The sequence below is a fragment of the Mytilus californianus genome, unplaced genomic scaffold, assembly GCF_021869535.1.
Source record: "Mytilus californianus isolate M0D057914Y unplaced genomic scaffold, xbMytCali1.0.p SCAF_1, whole genome shotgun sequence".
Taxonomy (NCBI): Eukaryota; Metazoa; Mollusca; class Bivalvia; order Mytilida; family Mytilidae; genus Mytilus; species Mytilus californianus.
Window position 1 is genome coordinate 89605042 of NW_026262581.1, and position 23845 is coordinate 89628886.

The 23845-nt window shown below is 33.6% G+C and overlaps 1 protein-coding gene across 3 annotated transcripts in view; it reads left to right on the top strand.

The window, feature by feature from the left end:
• LOC127709357 (trichohyalin-like) overlaps window positions 1–23845 on the top strand; it is an 89071-nt gene that overhangs the window by 29222 nt on the left and 36004 nt on the right. For all 3 annotated transcript variants that reach the window (XM_052214848.1, XM_052214865.1, XM_052214857.1), the window contains exons 25-33: window positions 296–496; window positions 1515–1638; window positions 2496–2609; window positions 3514–3629; window positions 3984–4156; window positions 5835–6039; window positions 7686–7841; window positions 22346–22582; window positions 22908–23105. In XM_052214848.1, coding sequence (XP_052070808.1) covers window positions 296–496; window positions 1515–1638; window positions 2496–2609; window positions 3514–3629; window positions 3984–4156; window positions 5835–6039; window positions 7686–7841; window positions 22346–22582; window positions 22908–23105 — 1524 coding nt within the window. The remainder of the gene's footprint in view (window positions 1–295; window positions 497–1514; window positions 1639–2495; window positions 2610–3513; window positions 3630–3983; window positions 4157–5834; window positions 6040–7685; window positions 7842–22345; window positions 22583–22907; window positions 23106–23845) is intronic.

Sequence of the window (23845 nt, forward strand, 5' to 3'; positions counted from 1 at the left end):
ATGTATATAAACCAACACCAGAGGGTGTGTCATAATTTACGTACAACTTCTTAGGTCAAAGGTCAAGGTCAAAAACTTTGGTTTCAGTTGACAACCCCATGTCCATTGATAAAGATACAAATTTTTTACCACACATTATTCACAGCGGGGCCCACAGAGATGGCTCCCATCTCAATGATATCATTTATGAGATGTAAATTAAGAAAGTAATTATCAATTTACTATCGGTGCTTGGGATGCACAACATTTATTAAAGATATTTTCCTTTACATGATAATGTATAATTTACCAATAGGAAGGACAAGACTTTATCAAGCTACAGATGAAAATAATAGAAGAGAAGAGAAATGAAGTGAGAGAAAACATTTCTATAGTCCTCCTGACATCAGAGACATGTGATTCTTCTAGTAATGAAGAAACAGAATTGTTGGAAGCTTTAGATGGGAAATATGATGCACTCAGGGACAAGCTACTGGCTGAGGTTCTAATGAGACAGGTAAATTATCTTATAGAGATAAAATACTCAAAGAATTATCTGTATGTAAATATTGTGTCTTAGTTATAACAAGTAAGGTCATAAACGGCTTGAGACGTTCTTTTTGTTGAGCCTGCAACATTTATGTCGCAAAAGCGAGACATAGGGATCCTAGATATTTTGGTCAACACTTTGTTAAATCTTCATGGAATTTTATGAAATTTGTACAGAAGTTTGTTTATAACCAAAAGACAGTATTTAGAGCAAAATTTTTATTTTTATATTTAAATATTTATTTTCATTTTTTCCGTATTTTACTGATTTTTTTTTTTTTTTTTACAGTTAACTAGTAGATACAGTCAGGGGTTAAAGTTTGTTACACATCAATTACATGATAAAACCTTCATAGAATTTTATGAAACTTTGGCAGAAGCTTTTCATGATTAAGAGATAATGTATGAAGCAAACTTTTGAAAATATTCTTTTTCTTCACTTTCAGTATTTTTCTGAAAGATTGACATAATTTTTTACAGTTTACATTTACAGACAGTCTGGGATTAATTTTGTTTGACAAGACAAATTTGTAAACCTTCATGAATTGTTATGAAACTGAGACAGAAGCTGATCTTCAAGATCAAGAAATAGCATTTAAAGAAATATTTTGCATTTATTTTTAAATTCTGTATTCTATTGATAAATAAACTCACTTTTTACAGTCAACATTACACTTTTACATCGAAAGCAGCGTTTGCAGGTGAGACACAGGATTCCACAGGATTCCGCTAAACCCTGTACAGATTTATTATACTGATTAATGACTTGAATGATACTTAAGCTCCCCTGAAACAGGTTAATCACTACTTCAGAAATAAACTGTCCTTTGAAGCTGTCTTTAGATGGAATAACTGTCCAACTCAGAGGATTAAGTTCCTTTGTAGGAAGTTAAACACCCACCTTCATCATAAAGTGGAAAAATTGTAAAGATAAACTAATTATTGAAGATCCCAATTTTTCATGATTAAACTCTTATTTTTTTAAGCTTGGAGAGACAGAATGGAATAGGTTAAGTGAACTTGAAAGGCAGAAAAAACTAGCAGAATTAAAGCTTAAGGAAAGACAACTTAGAAGGGATGGAAAATATGATGAAGTTGCAAATATCATTGGTGAGATATTGATATAAATCTACAAGACTTGTTAAAAGAGAATTGCAACTTGAAATAGTATTTGAAAAATTCAATACAACAGAAGAGATACATTTTGGAATAATTTGTTTTTACATGTACAGAACAAGATGGAATTTGGGTGGTGTCACTTTCTCCGTTCTCGAGTTATGTCCCTTTATAAATGGAAAAATTGCTGAATTTGTCATATCGGTACTCTAACTTTAATTTGCCTCAATCAAATGTTTTAAAACATATGCACAATGCTAATTACCACCAACCAAAAATTAAGTTCGAATTTGGGTGGTGTCACTGTCACCTTTCCTCGAGTAGAAAAATTTAATTTACGGTTTTTGCTCTCTTACTTTACTTTTCTGGAACCAAATGTTTTAAAAGTTATACACAATGCTTATTACCACAAAACACAGACAAAATTCAAATTTGGGTGGTGAAATTTTCACCGTTCTCAATTATGTCCCTTTTTAAATGGAAAAATTGGTGAACTGACTGTCAATAGGTTTGAATTAGAAGATTGACTCTTGCATATTTGGACATATTCTTCTTTTATTTTACTTTATGAAGCAGGAAATGGTAATTTCTACATATCATAAATTCAGTTAAAAATTTTACTTTTGGGATTAAAAATAAATTTTATGAAGATTTATATTTATTTACCAGGATTTTAATTTCTTGTGTTTATAAAATTAAAACATAAAAGTAGATCATCAAATCCTCAGATTTATGCTAAAGTTTTGTGCACTACACAATTTGGAAAATTTAGTTTTCTTTTGAAATATTTAGTTGAATATTAAGCTTAAGTTGTGAAGTGCCTATTGAAAATGTAACATTGTTTATTTAAGGTGCTGCATTGGAAGATCAGGAAACTTTAGACAGATTGTTTGGAGATAGTAAGGAAGAACAGGAAAGAAAGATGAAAGAAAGACTACATAGGAGAAAGCAAAGATTAGCTTCAGGTTAGAACAAACATGCATTTGTCTTCTACAGAAAAGGATGAATTTATGGGTGCACCTCCATCTTGGATTGCAAATGACAGCTAATTATCAGTCCATATTTTTACTGGAATAAGGGGGATTTGATACAGGAATGCAACTTATGTGTGAGATTTTTTGTAAACAGAAGAATATAATATGATTTTATCTTATGGTAATAATTTTTCTGTACAGATATTGAAATTTGTTTTTGGTTGACAAAAAAATTGCTTTATATGGGGAAATATTTCAGATTATTCTGTTTAAAAAATAGAAAGAAAGTTTAATTTGTAAATAGCATCATAGAATATACACTATGGCAAATTACACATTTATATATGGGTGGGGTTAGTGTTGCTCAATCTTTATACATTTATATATGGGTGGGGTTAGTGTTGCTCAATCTTTATACATTTATATATGGGTGGGGTTAGTGTTGCTCAATCTTTACACATTTATATATGGGTGGGGTTAGTGTTGCTCAATCTTTACACATTTATATATGGGTGGGGTTAGTGTTGCTCAATCTTAACACATTTATATATGGGTGGGGTTAGTGTTGCTCAATCTTCATACATTCATATATGGGTGGGGTTAGTGTTGCTCAATCTTTACACATTTATATATGGGTGGGGTTAGTGTTGCTCAATCTTTACACATTTATATATGGGGGGGTTAGTGTTGCTCAATCTTAACACATTCATATATGGGTGGGGTTAGTGTTGCTCAATCTTTATATTTCTATGTAGTGTTTTTGTGGATTTGTTTGTCTTTTTTTCATTCTTTGCCTTGGCTTTGTCTGTTTTTCTTTGACTTATGAGTTGTGAATGCCTCCTTGTTATCTTTCTCCTCTATTTTATGTAAGTAAGTTTTATCTCTTGTGTTTTAGGTATGTCTGAACAGGAATGTGATGAACTTGAAGCTGAAGAAATTAAACAAGAAGAGGAGGAAGAAAAGAAAAAAAGAAGAAATATATTGTTAGATTTGGATAAAAGATGTGAACAGGTACAGTGAGAGTAGCATTTTTGATGTCCAATGCTGACAAGTTTTGTGATGTAGTATAGTAATTTGCTGATTGTCAGTATCAATATGCATTAAGATCTTCTAAAGGATCTGCCTATAATGTATTGAGTTTTCCATCTTTGATTGGAAGAGACGGACTGGGAATGGAACATTTTATGTTCAAATTAGTGAAGGACTAAACCTTGCACTTTATTTACAAAACATTAAATTGATTTGTTTAATGTGTTATAATTTGTAACTACTTTTATTTGAAAAGGCATTGTATGGTTTTCTGAAATAGCTATTACTGTATTTGTATTTATACTTAAATAATTGCTTTATATTTGTAATGTTCAGGAGAAAGAGGAACTTATGAGAAGACTTAGAGAACAAAAAGATAGAGTATCTCTAGAAAGACAGAGACAGTTAGAACTGATGAAATTAAAACATGATGAGAAGAAAGCCAGACGAGAGGAGAAATTTAATTCTGCTGCACTGGTCATTGGAAGGGCAAAAGACGAACAGAAAAGGTAAGACGTTTCAAATATTTTAATGTGTTTTACAACTGGAAAAGAGCTACAAATTTAATCATTTTTGTCTCAGAAAATACAATTTAGAATATTTTGAGTCTGTTAAGTTTTAGCATTAAAAATTTTGAAAATTTATAAAACCACAAAGGAGTAGGTCCGGTAAGAGCCGATTTTGGCCTCAAATTTCAGGTTCATCTGATGAAAGATTTTGGACACTTTTTAAACACTTTGGTGTCTACTTCAGTCGATTCAATTAGTTTATGTGAAAGATTTGAACTGATTTTATCATTAAAGGCGCTCAAATTCAAGCTTAAATATGAAAAATCTATCAAATATGCCATAATATGTCACTTTTCAGATAGTTTTTGTCAAAAATGAAAGTGGCCGCATCCGTGTTCACTCTCAACCTTTATATATGTTATGTATTATCATCAAATACAACTTACATTTAAATATTAAGAATGAACACAAATGCTGCCACTTCCATTAAGACGAAAACCGTCTAAAATTTAACTAAAATGCTAAAATTGTGAAGATTTCAGTAATTTAGCATGACTTAATGATGCTAGTACCCGATATATGTGCATTGTATTGTCAAAAACAGCCCATATTTATATAGCAGAAGTATTCTACTTTCCAATTAATAGCTAAAAGTTTAAATTTTAACAATTTTGTAAAACTGCTATATTTTGGGGCCAAAAAGGTGTCTTACTGAACCTACTCCTTTCTGTTAAGTTTTTTTCTATTCTCTGAAAGGTAATAACACTTTATTTATTTCATGCATCATTTTCTTCATTACTGATATACAGTTTTTAAAGCAAGTAAATAATAAGAAAATTAAAAACAAGTTTTCTATTTTAAATTTTATTCATTAGGATTAAGTAATACCAGCTTTATGATAATTTGTTTTCTAACAACCAGTTTTGACCCCGATTTCATGCTTAACTGAACATGGAAATGTCACAGTGTGAAATCAGTACATTATCAGGTTAAAGGTTTTGGTAAAGGTAGTTTACCATGAAGTTGTTGTCATATCTAGCTTACCATGAAGTTGTTGTCATATCAAGCTTACCATGAAGTTGTGGTCATATCAAGCTTACCATGAAGTTGTGGTCATATCAAGCTTACCATGAAGTTGTTGTCATATCTAGCTTACCATGAAGTTGTTGTCATATCAAGCTTACCATGAAGTTGTGGTCATATCAAGCTTACCATGAAGTTGTGGTCATATCAAGCTTACCATGAAGTTGTTGTCATATCAAGCTTACCATGAAGTTGTTGTCATATCTAGCTTACCATGAAGTTGTGGTCATATCAAGCTGATATGACCACATCTTCATGGTTAACTACCTTTACCAAAATTTTTATTCAGAGAATGTACTAATTTTATAATGTGGTCATATCAGCTTGAAACTTTATACACATGTTTATTTTGATGTGAACCTTTTTCTTTTTTTTTGGGGATATATGGATATATGCCTAATTACAGTTTTGACCCCTATTTCATGTTTGACTGAGCATGAAAATGTGATTGAAGCAGGACGTGGTGTTCCATGGACACATATTCTTGTTTTTTATTCTTTTAGAAATTAATATTGGACAGAAAAGTATTTGAGAAGCAAGAGTGATAGTCTTAAAACTTAGTTGAAATGACCTTAAGAATCCTCTTTTATTCAAGGTTGGAACAAAATCAGGAAGATGAAAGGCAAAGACAAGAAAGGTTAGCAAAAGAAAGGTTAGAGGCTGCTAGGAAACGTAGAGGGAAAAAATTGACCCCTGAACTAGAAACAGTCACTGATATGGAAGATAAGTCATCATTACAGGAATCAGTTGGAGAATTGATTGACAAACGGCATAGGGAAGAAAGAGATCTTTTAATACAGGTATAATGAGGTTTCGTTATAAGATTTATAGATACTTTTGGGGATTTAATTATACAACTGATAATAATTTGAAATCAAGCTATAAATGCAATAGCCACTGTACAGGGCTCACGCTAGCAGGCGACTGTGGCAATAAAGTCGCTTTCACGTCCGTCACTTCGCTTTGCCCGACCGTCACAAGAGATATTTAGTTGCCCTGTTGTTCACCATACTCGCTTTCAGTCGCCTTCGTCATCGGCAATTTTCAATTTTTACCAAGTTAATGAAACGTCAATTTTTCATTTATAAATAAATAATTCAAAGACATAAACGATTTATTTTCTTCAGAAAAAGGTAAGAGCATTGAATTTACATGTTATTTCATAATGACAATTTTTTAATCACTTCCGGTACTTGTTACTCGAGAGCGTACATCAAATCATTCCAACTTTCGGCAGATTAAGTTTGTTACTTCATTAAAACGTGATGAAAGTTGCCTTCAGTATATGTTTAATCCATTTATTGCATTAAAAACGTCATATTCCTTTCCAGATAGCTTGTCAAACATCGTTTATTTTTGTAAATTTTCTTTGTACGCCTTTGAAATATTTGTTCGAACTACGGATCGGAGGTGGGATTAATCGGAAACGGACCAGCTACAAACGAAATCCGTATTCTTACAATAATAACTACGGATGCATGAATGGCACAGCTGACAGAAGACTATTGACTATAAGACTAAGAAAATTACGCATTCCACACACATTAACAGACTTTTGGTTAGATCTACTTGATTAATGCATATATTTCCATGTTTATGCATTGTTTCAATTTATTGATTAAAGTTGCTTCACTCTTTCAATATATTATGTCCCTTCTTAACTTTGTTAAATTTATATATCTTTTTAATGAGAAACACTGAATTTCATATACATGATAAACAGAACAGTTCTTTAATTGAACTATAATTCATATATTATACTTTTTTTTCCTTTTTGATATAAACAAAAATCTTTTTAGTGCTAGATATTTAGTTGATAGTTTCTGACAAGAGGACTAATATAATTGTGCAACTAGATGTGATAAACTTAAACAACTTTGAATTTGAACTGTTACTTTAATTGTATACTCAGATATGAATGGAACAATATAAAAAGAAAATAAGATACATATGGCCCTTTATTATATAGTAAAAACCAAACATTGTAGCGCCTCGAGCAAACAAGCACTTCTCTTTCAAATCTCACCACTTCTCCCTATCAGTTTCAAAAAGAGAAGTCACTTCTCCCTATGATTCTGAAGTAGTGTGAGCCCTGCTGTATATAAACATACTTATAGATGGGAAATAGATATTGCTGCAGTCTCAAATTGAAGGTCACTTTAATACAATGTCTGCACTGGGTAAATTTAAGAATATTGATTAGTCCCAAGTAGAATGTTTTAAATATGTTTAAATGTTCAACTGCAGAAATAAGTAACATAGTCAGCATAAACATCCAGTCACTCATTTCTTCTTTAACATATGTTGTGAATTTTGTTTAAACCTATATTTTTCTCATCATTGCCAATTATGATGTGATGACGAATTTGATAGCTTCCAATGACAATTATGTTGCTGAAATAAAAGTACATTTTGAAGTAAGTACTAATTGATTTATGTTCTACAGTTACTTGATGATGCTACAATAGATCCTAATAGACAATCAGTAGCTGCCATGACTGAGGAGGAGAGACAAGAAAATCTGGAGAGAATAAGGCAAATGAGATCAAACTGGAGGTCTAAGGATGAAAGAAATAAACAAGATCAAACAGACTTACTCAAAGTAAGGTTTCTTTTTTTTGCAATTAATTTGGTACAAAATTTACTGTTTTTATATTGATAAAAAGCAGATTTATTATACAGTTTTTTTATGTTAAATTTATTACCAGTTATGACCCAAACATCTCATAATTATTGTATCTTAGTCAGCCCCTATAAATGCTGTCCTTATAAGACAAGGTTAGGCCAACTAAAATTAATTACCGTTAAATTCGTTAAATAAGCCGCAGGTTTTTTTCTCTGTCATTGTCCCTGCGTGTTATACTCAGGTGCGCTTTATGTATGTATTTTTTTCAGTTTCAGGGCAAGCGTGAAAAAAAATATATATCTGTATTTTTTTTATGGAGACCGTCAGATTGTCAAGTGCTTGCAGTGACTTGATAAATTTTTCATGTGGCATATTTTGTTATGAATAAAAATATATATACTTTATCATTTGTTCTTTATTTCATTGTTGGCTTACGGAGTTGATAACCATGTGTTTATTACATAAACAAAGAAAGATAACCGTGTTTGAAAGAGGTACCATACAGGATATTAATTGTGTATTTACAATAAATATGTAATTGTTTGTTGTTGTAATGTGTTTTTAAATAAAATCTTCTTTAGAAATAATAAAGAAAGTGATTGTGTTTCTTTCCAATATTTCAAGTCTCTTTTAATGACGATGGTGATAACCATGTGCTGAAATGAACCCTTTAAAGTGTTTCATAAACAAAGAAAGATAAGCGTGTTTGAAAAGAGGTACCATACAGGATATACTATTGAGGAGTAACTGCTTGTTGTTTTATTGTTTCAAAATGAAATATCTTTATGAAATATTGTAGCCACATATTGGTGTAAGAAATAAAAAAAATGAATATTAATTTTCATAATTCAATATGCTAAGACATTTATATATCGCCGTCTTATTTGAATTCCCCTTTCCGTGGCCCATCTCACTTTCAGTTAAAAATAGACAATGACTTGCAGAAACTGAATGGTTTTGTTGCAGTTTTCAACCAAGTTTAAATTGAAAAATGTTTGTTACTTATAAAACTTGAACTTTTATTTTATAAACAACAATAAAATTCTTTAGATTTAATTTAATAATTTTTTTTCCTGACTTATGGGTGAACATTTTTCACACGTGGGTACAGGTAATTAAGTAGGTCATAATCAAGGTAAACAATGGCAGTTTTATGGCTTGGGTAACTTTTAATGAATACCTTTTCAAGATTAATTAAAATCCTTGATTCCAATTCAAACAATAAATAAGCAATCAACACCGAACTAATTTTAATCAAAACAACAAGGTTCAATGGACACCCAAGCTGTCAACACATGGCCATTGTTGACAAAAAACAACTAATGAATCTGGCATGATTAAAACAATAAGAAAATTATAATAATTTTATTAACATTTATTTATTTTAATATGAAACAAATAAATATATACAAAATGTCTTTCAACTTTCTCAACAATCTGAAAATAAAAATGAAACATGTTACGGAGTGAGTTACAAGAAGGAGTGAACATTCATTATGCTAAGGTCAGTAGAATGCATGTACGTTTTCATCAGGGTGCGCTTTATATGCAGGTGCGTTTTATGTAAGGAAAAAAACAATCCTCACCCCCAAAAACGGCCGTGCGCCTTATTTAGGGGTGCGCTTTTTAATCCGCAAAATACGGTAGTAGATTTTCATCCAACTTCTTGAAAAAAAATGTGGCGGGTGGGAAGATTTATTTTTTGATTTTTATTTACTTTGAAACCTATTCGTAATCTGTTCTTCATATGTTATAGCAATAAAAATAGCTTATATATAAAGAATTCTGCATACATTTGTACTTTCTGAACACTTCCAAATTCAAAAGTAATATTTCTGATTGGCAACCAAATTCTAACTGCTTTTAGAAACCAATTTCAGTAAGTAGCAAAAATTGGGAAGAATGTTCTCTTTTAGACTACTTGCATCAATTTCCTTTCACTTTCTGAGCTGTTTTTAGTGCACATGGAGAACTGTTTCAGTAACACAATATAAGCCAGTCAGCTATTTTGCAGTGATTACCAACCACATCAGATTTGATTACTCCCGCCCCCTTTTTTTCAATGAATGAGATCATAAGAGTAAGAATCATGGTACACACTGGTATGTAGAAGAAGTATATGGAGTACAGAGTGAACATAAATGAAAATCTTATCTGTGTAGAGGATACTAAGGTTGATGCTTTGAATGTTCTTATGCATGATGCATCAACGTAAAAACATTGAACATAAAGAACAAGTTGTTTAACTCCACTATTGAGTGGCTGGGGGCTGAGGGTGTTGTGTTTTTGTCAACAAATATGGACAGTTCTAGTTACTATATGTTGGCCAATGATTTGTACTTAATAAACGATCCTAAACAGTGTAAATTATATTGCACAACTTCGAGCTTGGGTCAATTTCCTCACTCCAATCATGTTTGTTCATACCAATGTGTGCCATGATTCTTGTGCTTTGGATATCATTTACAGTGTTTATCAATATGGCCCAAATTAGATTAACTGACACAAAGCCATTGTATAAATTTTTAAAATCTACGGTTGTCTAATCACTGAAATTTGTGACGCCATTTGAGTTTTTTGACAGCGCTAACTAATCATAAACTGAATATTTTGGGCCCTTCCTGTAATCAATCTATCCTACTTGCATAGTAAATTGACTTAACAATTCTGGTTAAACTACTCGAAGAAATATGAAAACCGTGTTAATATTATAGATGATAGTTAGGCAATGTGTATAAAGACAACTGTTCAGCCATTACATTTTATATACAACTAACGTATTTCCGCCCAAGGCGACGTCACTGACAATACGACGTCGACAATGGACAAGTACAATAGTACGGACGTTATGTTCCCACGACAATCTCAACATACTGGGGCCGCGAAAAGTAAAAAATATCACAATTTTCTAAATAATCTCAATTATCCATTGATCAATCGTTTCACTGATAAATTACTGTCCATCAATAAATAATAATACTTTGAAATTGTCTCTCGCGTTGTGTTTATCTTTGAAATACTGAGTACATGAAATCATTTAAAACGGAAATTACATTTAGCAATTAAATTCAATTAATGTCACTCATGAAATAAGAATAAAATTCAACTTTGCACTAAAACACGTAATTGTCTATCAATTACATCACTAATGGTCGTCTTTCACATCATTGGTGTATCCACTTCCGTATGGTCTCACGGGCTTTAAGACTTGCTTTTCGTCTCGGTCTGTTCTCCATATTTTCCTGCTGATCATCTATTGGAACGTTAGAATTGTTTGTCATCGTTTGTGTAACTTCTAATGGATATAGTTTTGCGATCGGTCTAGTTGTTTCCCCATTGTTGGTCCTTATTCATGCAGATCTTACAAGTCCGTCGTTACCTCTCGCCAGTTCGGTTACGATCCCAATTTTCCAGTTTATACGCGGAGATTCGTTGTGAATTTGCACGATGTCTCCTGTATTTATTAATTGTTCATTTTTTCCGGTAGTCCTATGAAATTCACGTAACGACGTAAGGTATTCGGATTTCCATCTTTTCCAGAAATGTTGAATCAATTGCGTTTGTCTTTGTACACTTTTATTAAGATCGTAATGTCCCATGTAAGTCGGGTCGGTGATGTTATCGATTTCTGGTTGTGGGTACGGTAATGTTGAAATGCGCCTTCCATATAGTAGATGAGACGGTGTTAAAGCTTCACAGTCTTTGATATCGGACGATGGATAAGTAAGCGGTCTGTCGTTTAAGATAGTTTCTATTTCCGCAACAATTGTTTGTAATGTTTCCATGTTAACTTGCGATCGTCCAAGCACTTTTTTCAAACTTGTCTTCGTAAGAGCAATCAAGCGCTCCCAGAATCCACCATACCATGGTGCACGTTTCGGTATGAATCTCCACTCTACACCGTGTGTTGATAAAGTATCTTTTACTATATCCGATTCACATAATCTTTTTATTTCCTCAGATCCTGCAATGAATGTAGATGCATTGTCAGATACTAGAATTTTTATAAACCAATATTATGCAAGAGTTCCCATGAGAAGCGCATGCGCAGATAGAGGTCACTGCGTTAGCAGATTTTAAGAGGTTAACACGTGGAAATTTTAGAAACTTATTATTGAAAGTTTTTAATATATTCTTCTTTAATTGGATTTATTATTATGTTCAATGGATGAACAGTGATCAGCAACGTTTGCTGTTATAGGTCCTTGAACATTATTAAGACTGACGACTGCGGTCGAGGTCGTTCTTGTGACCACAGTGTGACTGTCTAAATATCCGACCGTAATGGCGGATGAAAAGGAAGAACATTCCAAAATGGAAAGACATTCTTCAAATGACAGTAGATTGCTTCATTTTTATGAAGTAAATCAAGAACACTGCAACAATGATAAAGCTTCCAATGATGAAATAGTTTATGAAGCTAGACTTGAAAATGTAGACAATTTGTCCGTAGGGGGCGGAGCTCCATTGTCACATGTGTCAATCAACCAAATACCGGATGTTGACAAACAATGTCCGGATATGTATCAACTGCTGATACAGACACAATTACTTACGCAAGCTTTGTTGAACAACCAAAGAACTGACACACCAGTGCAGAAAAAGACACATGGCAAACGTACATGTACTGTCACTGCCGGTGATGACGTACATGTAAGACCGTCAAGTTCCAAAAAACAAAGATGTGAAAGTGGTCACGGACAGGGATCACGAGTACAATCTGAGTCTTTAGCAAAAAATTATGTAAAAGAACTAGAAGAACTGTGTCAGTCTCAAGACCACAAACAGAACCAAAGGGAAACAAGCCCTTATTCTGATGTATCGAGTGAAGATGAGTCAGAAAGCTCAAATTCAGACATTGAACTTGACGAACAAGAACAACCAGAAGTTCACAGTCACACTCCAAGTATTCATACTTCTAATACAAAGAATGACACTATGTCTGTTATTGAAGATATGAAAGGCTTCATGGTAACTGAAGAGAAAGCTGGTCCAAAGATAAATGATGAACTGGCATCTGTTGTCAATGATGGCTTGAGAAAGAAGGCCAAGCAAAACAAAGTTGATGAGCTAACCAAAAAGTATGCAAAGCCAGAAAATGTACACAGTTTGACAGTCCCAAAAATTAATTTGGGTGAGTGTATGTATAATGCAAATATGAAATTATACACATGATACATGTACATGTACATGTTTAAACAAAATTAAAATTCAATTTATTTTAAAAAATATATTTATACACGTAAATTGTATTTTAAAAATTTATTCAAACCAATATAAATTAGTTGATTGCGGCAGGCACAATTTATCAAATTGTAGAATTATATAAAAATTACAGGAATTCATTTCCTTTTCAGGTATATGGTCACAGATGTCAGTACCTAACAGAATGAATGACGTTAAACTTCAAAAAATTCAAAACTTATTGGGTAAAGCAGCGTGTCCTATGCTTTACTTAATGGACTTGTTTCTGTCTAAATCACAAACTAATGATGGACTGTCTAGAGAAGAAGTACAGTCTGCAACGCAACTTTGTAAAGACGCATATCAGATGACACAAGTGACTTATGCAGACATAACTTTCAGAAGAAGAGCTTTGATACAAGCTGAAATTCAACCCAAATATAAAGCTTTGTGCAAGGATGATGTTCCAGTAACTAATTTTCTCTTTGGAAATGACATCAAAGATAAAGTCAAAGAAATGGATGCTGAATATACAGTTGGAAAGAAACTGGGCAAAACCAATTTTAAAATTGGAAAGAAATCACACGATGACAAGAAAACTTTTAAGAAACCATATGTTCATGTACCAAAACGTCATTTTGACAAAACATCAAACAAGAAAGATTTTTTAGGGAAACCAACTTACAAAAAGAAAAAGTTCAAAAAGAAGCTCCAAGAGCAGGACAAGAAGTTCCTATAAAATTGCCAAAGCAAAATAGTTTGCCTGTGAGTACTTCAGTTCAGCAATTGAATACACAATTTACATTTATAAACACACCAGACAATTTCATTGGTGGGAAAGTGATAAAATTCCAAGAGAATTGGATGAGTTTAACTTCAGATAACTGGGTTTTAAATGTCGTAAAAGGGTATCAAATTGAGTTTGAACAAATTCCATCACAAAACAAGGAACCAAATATGTTACAATTTAATACAGATGAAACAAATATGGTGCAGTTAGAAATAGATAAATTTTTACACAAACAAATTATAAAACCAGTGACATATATTAAAAATCAATATGTTTCAAATATTTTTATAAGACCAAAAAAGGATGGTACATGTAGAGTGATTTTAAATTTAAAAGTTCTCAACAATGATATTGAAAAACACCATTTTAAAATGGAGACATTAAAGTCAGCAATACAATGTGTGTCAAAAAACTGCTGGTTTGCTTCTATTGATTTGAAAGACGCATATTATTCTATTTCTATTGATCACAAATACCGAAAATATTTGCGGTTCTATTGGAATGATCAGTTGTATGAGTATACATGTTTGCCTAATGGGCTGACAACTGCGCCAAGGATATTTACAAAAGTTTTAAAAGTGCCATTTTCACATCTAAGAAAAATTGGACACAAAAATGTAGCTTACATTGACGATACTCTTTTGATCAGTGATAGTTATTCACAATGTACAATTAATATTTCTGATACAGTCACCTTATTGGATAAATTAGGCTTTACTATTCACCCAGTCAAATCTGTATTTGAACCGACACAAACAATTACATTTTTAGGATTTGTGTTGAATTCCATAACAATGACAATTAAACTTACAACTGAAAAAGCGCAAGCAATAAAACTTTTATGCTGTAAATATGTAAAAAACAGACAAATGTCAATCAGGCAGTTTGCACAAATTATAGGCAAATTGATTGCTGCCGAACCAGGAGTTGAACATGCGCTTATATATATAAAATCTTTAGAAATAGAAAAAGACAAATTTTTAAAACAAAACAATGGAGATTTTGACAATAAAATTATCATTTCAAATGAATCAGTAGATGTGTTAAATTGGTGGATTTCTCATGTTGAGTCTAGTTTCAAGCCGTTAGTACGGACAGATCCTGAGATAATTTTAAAAACAGACAGTTCAAAAACTGGTTGGGGTGGTGTTGTTGACAATACACAACTTCAAACCAAGGGTTTTTGGTCATATGAAGAGCAGAAATTACACATAAATTATTTAGAACTAAAAGCAGCATTTTTAACATTAAAATGTTTTTGTTCAACAAAATCCGATAAACATGTTAGATTATACATGGATAATATGGTAGCTGTGACCTATATAGACAAAATGGGAGGTAGAATTCAGTCTCTCAATAACTTAACAAGGGAAATATGGCAGTGGTGTATACAAAGAAACATTTGGTTAAGTGCTTGTCACTTACCGGGAAAAACCAATGTTGAAGCAGACAAATTGTCACGTTCCAACAATACAGATCTAGAATGGAAACTTAACAATAATGTTTTTATGTGCATTAATTCAATATATGGTCCGCATGATATTGATTTATTTGCTTCAAGGATAAATCATCAGTTATCAAGGTATATTTCATACTTACCTGATCCAAATGCTGAAGCAGTAGATGCTTTTACTATTAGATGGACTAACTTTAACTCATTTGTTTTTCCTCCTTTCAGCATGGTAGGGAAAGTAATCCAAAAACTGATTTTGGAAGAAGCAGAATTAACCTTAATAGCACCCTTGTGGAGCACTCAACATTGGTTCCCTCAAATACTGCATCATATTGTTCAGGACTCTTACATAATACCCAGGAAAAAAGGACAACAGTTGTTGATACTGCCAACAGACCCTCAAAAGAAACATCCGTTGAAAAAACTGATTTTGGGTGTCTTCAGATTGTCGGGCAAATTGTGCAAAATACAGGACTATCAAAAAAGGCTGCAGAAATTGTCATCTCATCCTGGAGACAAAGTACACAAAAACAGTATTGGACATATCTCAGAAAATGGTGTACATTTTGTTGTGAACGAAAGATTGATATTTTTACGCCAACTGAGGTGGATGTAGTGGAATTTTTGACAGTTTTATATGAGTCAGGCGTAGGATATAGTGCTATTAACACAGCACGATCTGCGTTATCATCATATTTGACATTGGGGAAAACCCTGCCAATTGGTCAGTGGCCTTTAGTTAAAAGGTTTCTCAGAGGAGTTTATAATAAGCGACCAATGTTTCCTAGATATCAGCAAACATGGGATGTTAATTTGGTATTAGAATTTTTGATTTCTTTATTGCCTGTAAAGGTTTTGTCATTGAGATGTTTAACTTTGAAATTAGTTATGTTATTAGCACTAGTTACTGGACAGAGAATACAGACTTTACATTGTGTAGATTTAGATTTTATGAAAATCACAAAAGACAATGTTATAATTGAAATTAATGAGATTTTGAAAACTTCAAAACCAGGAAAACATTTATCACCAATATGTTTGCCAGCATTTGTTGAAGACTCAAGACTGTGTATTGTAACTGTTTTAAATTCCTATATCGAAAGAACATCTGCAATACGTACATCTCAAAAACTTTTTGTTACATTTGTAAAACCATACCATCATCCTACAAAATCAACAATTAGTAATTGGATTAAATTGGTTTTAAAACTTGCAGGTGTAAATACTTCTATTTTTAAAACACACAGTACTAGGGGAGCTAGTACATCAGCAGCATTTAGAGCTGGAGTGTCAGTAAATTCTATTCTTAAATCAGCAGGATGGACGAATGAGTCTACTTTTAGGCAATTTTACAATAGACCAGTTACTGTTCAAGAGTACAATGATAACTATAGTGTACGAGTACTTCGTGGAAAATAGTTTTGTTTTTGCTTATAATGTAACTATGTTCATGATGTATATAAGTTAATACAATATTATTTGAAAATGTGTTTATCATTACCAAAAGTCCATATTATGATATGGCTTTGTTGCCTACAGTTATTATGGTATCTGTATGTCGATGAAACAATAACTAATTGTTACTGAGAGTATGATTCAATATAATACTCTTGTGCCAAACTTTAAATAATTTTATAGTAATTTGGGAATCCAATACATTATTGTAATCTTACAAAACATGTATACATTACATTATTCAAGTAAATTGGCTCTCAAATCTCATGGGAACTCTTGCATAATATTGGTTTATAAAAATTGTAAAATTAAATGAGGCTTAGTTATAAGACGATATTTGATTAAAATTTTTATAAACCAATAGTTATGCTAAGAGTTAACATGCCCACCCTTTTTCATTATTACCCACCCAGAAATTTATTCAATTATACTTGAATATCTCTGAATAGTGACCTCTATCTGCGCATGCGCTTCTCATGTTAACTCTTAGCATAACTATTGGTTTATAAAAATTTTAATCAAATATCGTCTTATAACTAAGCCTCATTTAATTTTACAATTTTAGGCAGAGATTTACGGCTAACAAAGCGTCGAAATGCCTGAATAAATGAATGTTCGCTCATATTTGGAACTACTTCGAGATGAACTGCTCTAGTCGATGCGCACGTAAATAAACATATATACGCTTTCTTTAAAGTTCCTTCTTGATCCCTTACGTATAAAGCGCCTGTATAATCGACCCCTGTGACGGTAAATGGCGAGGCTTCCTGTACTCTTATTTTCGGAAGCGGTGGCGGGTCCGGTTTGCTGTAAGATTTTCCCATAACTTTGCGGCAAGTTACACACTTATTCAATAACTTCTTAATAAATTGTCGAAGTGTCGGTACCCAATACGATTGTCGTACAAAAGTTAGCGTAGCATTAAGTCCAGAACGGAGTGAACGTTCATGTGCGTCTATCACAATCAGTTTGGTAAGTGGATGATTCGCAGGTATAAGGTACGGAAATTTGGTATTCTCTGAAATCGGTGCATTGTGAATTCTTCCATTGCATCTCACAAGACCATCGTCATCTATGAAGAGTCCTAATTGTCTTATTCTTGGAAATTTCATTGTGTTTTTATTTCGTGTGTCCTTTAAACTTTTTATTTCGGCTGAATATGAAGATTCTTGGCAATCTAATATCCATGAACGCACCGCGGTATTTATATCATATGTCGTCAAAATTCCACCTTTTCTCCAATGTTTGGTATATAGGCAGCTAGATATGAACCGCTGAACGTAAGCGGTTACTCGAATCAATTTCCTGAAAGTCCCATATTTCGAAATGTCTATAACGTTACTAATACCATAGTGATCAGTATGAACTTCATTGTTTAGAAATTCCTCTTCGTCGTTTTCTCCTGTAATTGTCATTACCATTTTACTTGTGGGAGTTATTTCTGGCCATTTTGTGCGATCCGTTAACCAATTTGGTCCTTTTTTCCAAATGACACTATCGATGTATTGATCGGCGTTAATTCCTCGTGTTAAGAGATCGGCTGGATTGCATTCTGTTGGACAATATCTCCATTCATGTTGATTTGTAGATTCCGTTATTTCTCTCACTCGATTCGCAATAAATCGTTTTAACGGTTTCGATGATTTTAACCAGTGCAATACTATGCAGCTATCCGACCAGAAAACCACGTTTTTACATTCGAAAGTCGATTGGACATGTGACGCTAGTCTAGTTCCAATAACCGCGGCCATAAGTTCTAGTTGCGGTAATGTTAGGTTTTTCACTGGCGCTACTCTGCTTTTTGCCATCAGTAACACAGTTTCGGTTCCGTTGTTCAGATATGCGGTCGCTCCATACGCCTTTGGACTGGCATCGCAAAATACGTGTAGTTCAAGTTGTTCCGAAAGTAGAATTACCGGGGAAATAATATCTCGGAAAGACGATTTGTGTCGCTTTCTCTAAGTCGCTTGCTACATTAATCCAAGTAGCCTTAAAGTTTTCCGGAACTTGTTCATCCCAATCCAGTCCACTTTTCCATAGATCCTGTATTAGTGTCTTTGCTCTTATTGTTACCGGGCTGAGTATTCCAAGTGGATCGTATATTTTCGACGAATGTTTCAAAATCTCCCTTTTTGTTTCAATATCTCGTATTGGAATATCACATTTCTGGTACATCAGATCATCGGATTTGCTATTCCATAACATACCAAGTACTTTTGTGTTTATGTCCATATCTAGTACATTTTCCGTCTTGGCTAGCTTGCGTATATTCTCACTGTTTGACGTCCACGATCGTAGGTTGAATCCGGCGTCTTTCATCATTGTTCTCGCTTCCTTATAATACGTATCAGCCTCATCCTCGTTCTGTAAACTTGTCAGAATGTTGTCCACGTACAAGTCTCTTTCCATCAATGTAGCTGTTTTACTGTTGTAACGTTGTAAATGTTTCAGTATTGTGGCGTTTAGTATAAACGGTGAACAAGTCGCTCCAAAAAGGACGGATTTGAACCTGTAAGTCTGTAAATAACTTGTTGGGTCGGATGGGTTACTTAGCCACAAGAAACGTGTAGCGTCTCGGTCATCCTCGTTTAATCCTACATGTAAAAAGGCTTTCTCAATATCCGTTGTTATGGCGACAGGGTTGGCTCTAAATCTCATCAGAATTTTTGTCAGGTCGTTTAGCTTCGGCGGTGTATCCACGAGGCAGTCATTCAAGCTTTGCGAATTAGGCGACTGGCGACAACTGCAGTCGTAAACAATTCTGATAGGCGTAGTGCTTGATTCCTTCTGTACTGGATGATGAGGAATGTAGTGCAGTTTTTCTGAAGTTTCTGCTGTTTCATCCACCTTCTCTATGAATCCCCTACGTTCCTGTTCTTGTATGATGTTCCCGTACTTCTTTAACATATCTGGGTTTTGAGTAAGTCTTTTAATGACGTTTTCTGTCCTTCTCTTCGTGACTGCTAAATTTGTAGGCAATTCATCATGATCCTGTTTCCATGGTAACCTAGCGAAATATTTATTTTCTCGGAACTCAATTGATCTGTCCTGATAGGCTTTAATATATGCATCACCGTCTTCGTCTACCTCCTTACTATTTATTCCTATTGATTCTAAATTCCAAAATCTCTCTAGATTGTATTCTTCAACTTTGTGTGATATTAGAACATTAAACATGCTAGTTTTCGACGTGTTAGTTTTCTTACCGTATATAGGTCCCGAAAGCAAATATCCGATCTTGGATTTCACGGCGGTCGGACCGTTTCCCCGTACTATATGGTCTTCTACAATGTCCCAATAGTGATCTGCGCCTACTAACAACAATATTTCGAATGAATCTTGCTGTGTCATCGTGTGCGCTAACTTTAAACCACGCAAATAACCATTTTGTGTATCAATATTACGTATGTGATTCTGTAGAGGCATGGCTATCATCGGTACTATCAGTACTTTGATTGGCAATACGTGTCCTGCATCGGTTTTCAGATAGATTGTTGTCTTTTCTAGGTGTCTCGCGTTTTTCTCTTCACCTCCAAATGCCGATAAATGTATTATCTCTGTTCCCTCTATCTGTAATTTGAGTTTATTCGCTAAGTTCTGCGTTAAAAACGATCTTTGCGCTCCTTCGTCAAAAAGAATGTTTGTCTCGGTGTAGAGCTGATTCGACCCTACTTGTGCTACGGCGGTTTTCAAAAGTACATTTGATCGCGATTCTGTCGATTGTGAATACAAAATGGTAGTATCTTGTTCCGTTGTATGACTATCATTTACGAGGTGAACTTTTGTCGAATTTGAAGATAGTGGGTTTTGCGGGTTGCTGCTCTGATTATCTTTCGCGCGGATATTCGTATGTGCTGAGTTACTACCCCCGTTTCTATGGCTTACCTCATGGACTGGTTTTATGCTATTTGTTAGACGTACATTACACAAGCTTGTATGGTGTTTCTTATTACAATGTCTACATGTGTGTTTAGATTTACATTCGTTTAGTCTGTGTTTACCAAGGCAATTAAAGCATAACTTATCACGTTTTACTATGTTCATACGGGATTCTGTGTCGGTTATTTTACTGCAATGGGTAGGTGCGTGTATTTCGTGACAGAAAACGCAAGGTCTAGTCTCAATATTCTTGTAAGATTTGGACTTCGGCGATTTCGCTCCGGCAAAGAAAGACGATGTTGTGGGCAAATTGTGTGTTGACTCTATCTCTTGTCCTGCGTCCATTATATCTATCTCGTCTAATATGCTTTTACGGAGGTCCCGTAATACCCAAGTTTTTGTTCTGTGTTCTCGCGCGAGATGTTTTCTGACTTCCCCGGGTAATTTGTTCATAATAATGGGAACAAGTAACGTGCCGTATGTTTCCTGTGTTTGACCCAAAGCTTCTAATCCTCTGACGTAACCTTTCATTTTATCGTAAAAACTTCGTAAGCTTGTTAACTGATTTCTAGGCGAAGGAATTTCTAATAATGCCTGCATGTATGCATTTATGATTTTATCTTGTTGACCGAACCTCTCTTTTAACAAATTTACGGCTTCATCGTAGTTTACATTTGTTAGTGCGAAACCTGCTATTGATCCTAGTGCTTCATGTTCTAGCTGTGCTTTCAAGTAATTAAATTTTTGTACATTTGTAAGTGACAGATTAAGATGTACGGCCGACTCATATGAGTCCCAGAAAGTTTGCCATTCTAAAATGTTGCCTGAGAAGGTTGGAAGCGAAAGTTTTGGTAGGCGGTGACTCTGATTACTAGTTGACGAAAATGTACTTTGTTGCGTGTTAAATGTGTGACTGGCTTGTACAGACGGGTTTTCAAACGACTGTGCGTTGTGTGGGTTGGTTATGTTGTGCGTTGGAACAAACGGTATAGTTTCTGGATTTAACGTGTGAGTTGTAGTATGTGATTCAATATGACGGGACTGCGGGGTTTGGACATTTTGTATGAACTTACGTATGTGTCGAATCTTCGTTTCCATAGTCACTGAATATTCATCTGAATCAATAATCTCATTTTCCACATCTTCCGGTTCTGTTAACTTGAGAATTTGTTCATTTAAGTCCTCAAACAATGTTTGTTTTTGCACAAGTTTTCCGAGCGTTGCAATGACTTCTTCTTCATCGAAATTCGTATTCTCCTTTGCTTCATCTAATCTGCGGAATAGTCTGGTAACAGCGCTTCTGTTCCCAGATCGAACTGATTTCAATTTTTCGAGATCCATTGGTCACGGTACCATAAATATAGATGATAGTTAGGCAATGTGTATAAAGACAACTGTTCAGCCATTACATTTTATATACAACTAACGTATTTCCGCCCAAGGCGACGTCACTGACAATACGACGTCGACAATGGACAAGTACAATAGTACGGACGTTATGTTCCCGCGACAATCTCAACAAATATTCGCATCAGGAAACTGTGTATGGAACTATAAGTTATCGGTGCTGTAGCGGTAATGGAAATGAACAAAATCAGGAAATCATATATTTTTTTTAATAAAATTAATCGGGACAGGCAGGGATGAAAATATACCAATTGATTTTACTTGGCCATAGATGAAATTTTATTTTGAATTGTTATTTTGCTAAAATTGTAGGAAGCAGCTGTATATCTACTGGAGAGCAAACTTCATCAGTTGAGGACAGAAGGCCTTGATGTCTCAGATGACAAGGTCAAAGTTCAAATTGTTACTGACTTGGAGGAAAAACAAAATGAGCAGAAGCTAGTCAGTAAGGAGGCTACTGATGAAAATGTTAAAGTGCAAGTTCTTTCAGATTTGCAAGAGATACAAGACGGGGAGTCCAAATATTTGCTGACAGATCTATATGATAAGGTATGATTACCATCATTGATTAATGATAATTAATGCTGCAACTCACACACTCTAAATACCCTCCTTCATAAGTACAAATCTCAAAACGTTCTAACGTAAATATTAGTTCATCAAATCTTGTTCTCAGACGGTGTGAATTTCAGCAGCTCTGTCTTAAATTGATTTTAAAATTGATTTTTTTTAATGATAGGTATGAGCCTGTGTCCTGACCAAATTTTAATGTTTTTATGAAGTGACTGATTTTTTCTAGTATGAGCCTGATATTTTCTAGTATGAGCATGAATTACTTCTTGTAGCCATGACTATTATATATGTTGTAAATCAGGATCTAAGAACACTCCAGCAGATGGTTAAACTGCACAGAAAGACATTAGATAATGGTAACCATGATAATGTTTCTTCTGTTGTCCTTGGTGATGATGATGTCACTACTACATCTGACGACAGTGATGTTACAGAAGATCAGATCAAGAAAGCAGTAGAACAGAAATATGACATTTTGAGAGGAAAACTTTTAGAAGCTGTAAGATAATAGACTACCTTGTTTATTTTTATTTTTAAAAACACAGGGTGCAATAAAGACCTTATTTGGCCTAATTCTTTATTTAAATTTGAACTTTAAATTTAAGATTTCCATTTAAAGATCAGGTAATGCAAAAATAAACATGAGTAGATTTTGATTGATTACATCACAATGAATGCAGTTACGGAAAAGGCTGATCTGCATGGTTTCACAAAATATATAGATTTTGGTCATTTTTCAGAGTTTTTGAACCTGCAATTATAGAGCAAGTGCAAGTAACATTTATTGCAAACCAAATGAGACTTTTCCACAGATTCATCTATTTAAACTTTTGTCAGTTCTATTGTCCCATTGAATAAATACAATAGCTATTGTTCCCACTGGGACCTTTAAATTTTTTCTAAGAGAAATCTATCACTCATTGATTAATTTAATTGATTAAAAAAATTATCTTCTAAAAGATGAAAATAAATGTTTTTACATCAAAAAAACTGCATGTGATTTTGTATTTATTCAATCAATCAATAATATATTTTCAATCTGTTCAATGTACACAGTGATTCAAACATTAATAAAAAATGATTTCTGACAAAATTTTCAACATTTTGTCTATTTAAATTTTTTTTTGTGTGTTTGACAAATAAAAACTAGAAAGTTATGATTTAAGGCCTTCTTTAATGTATTCTATAACTAAAACAAAACCAAAAAACTGCAAATTTCAATCGGAACAATGCTAAATA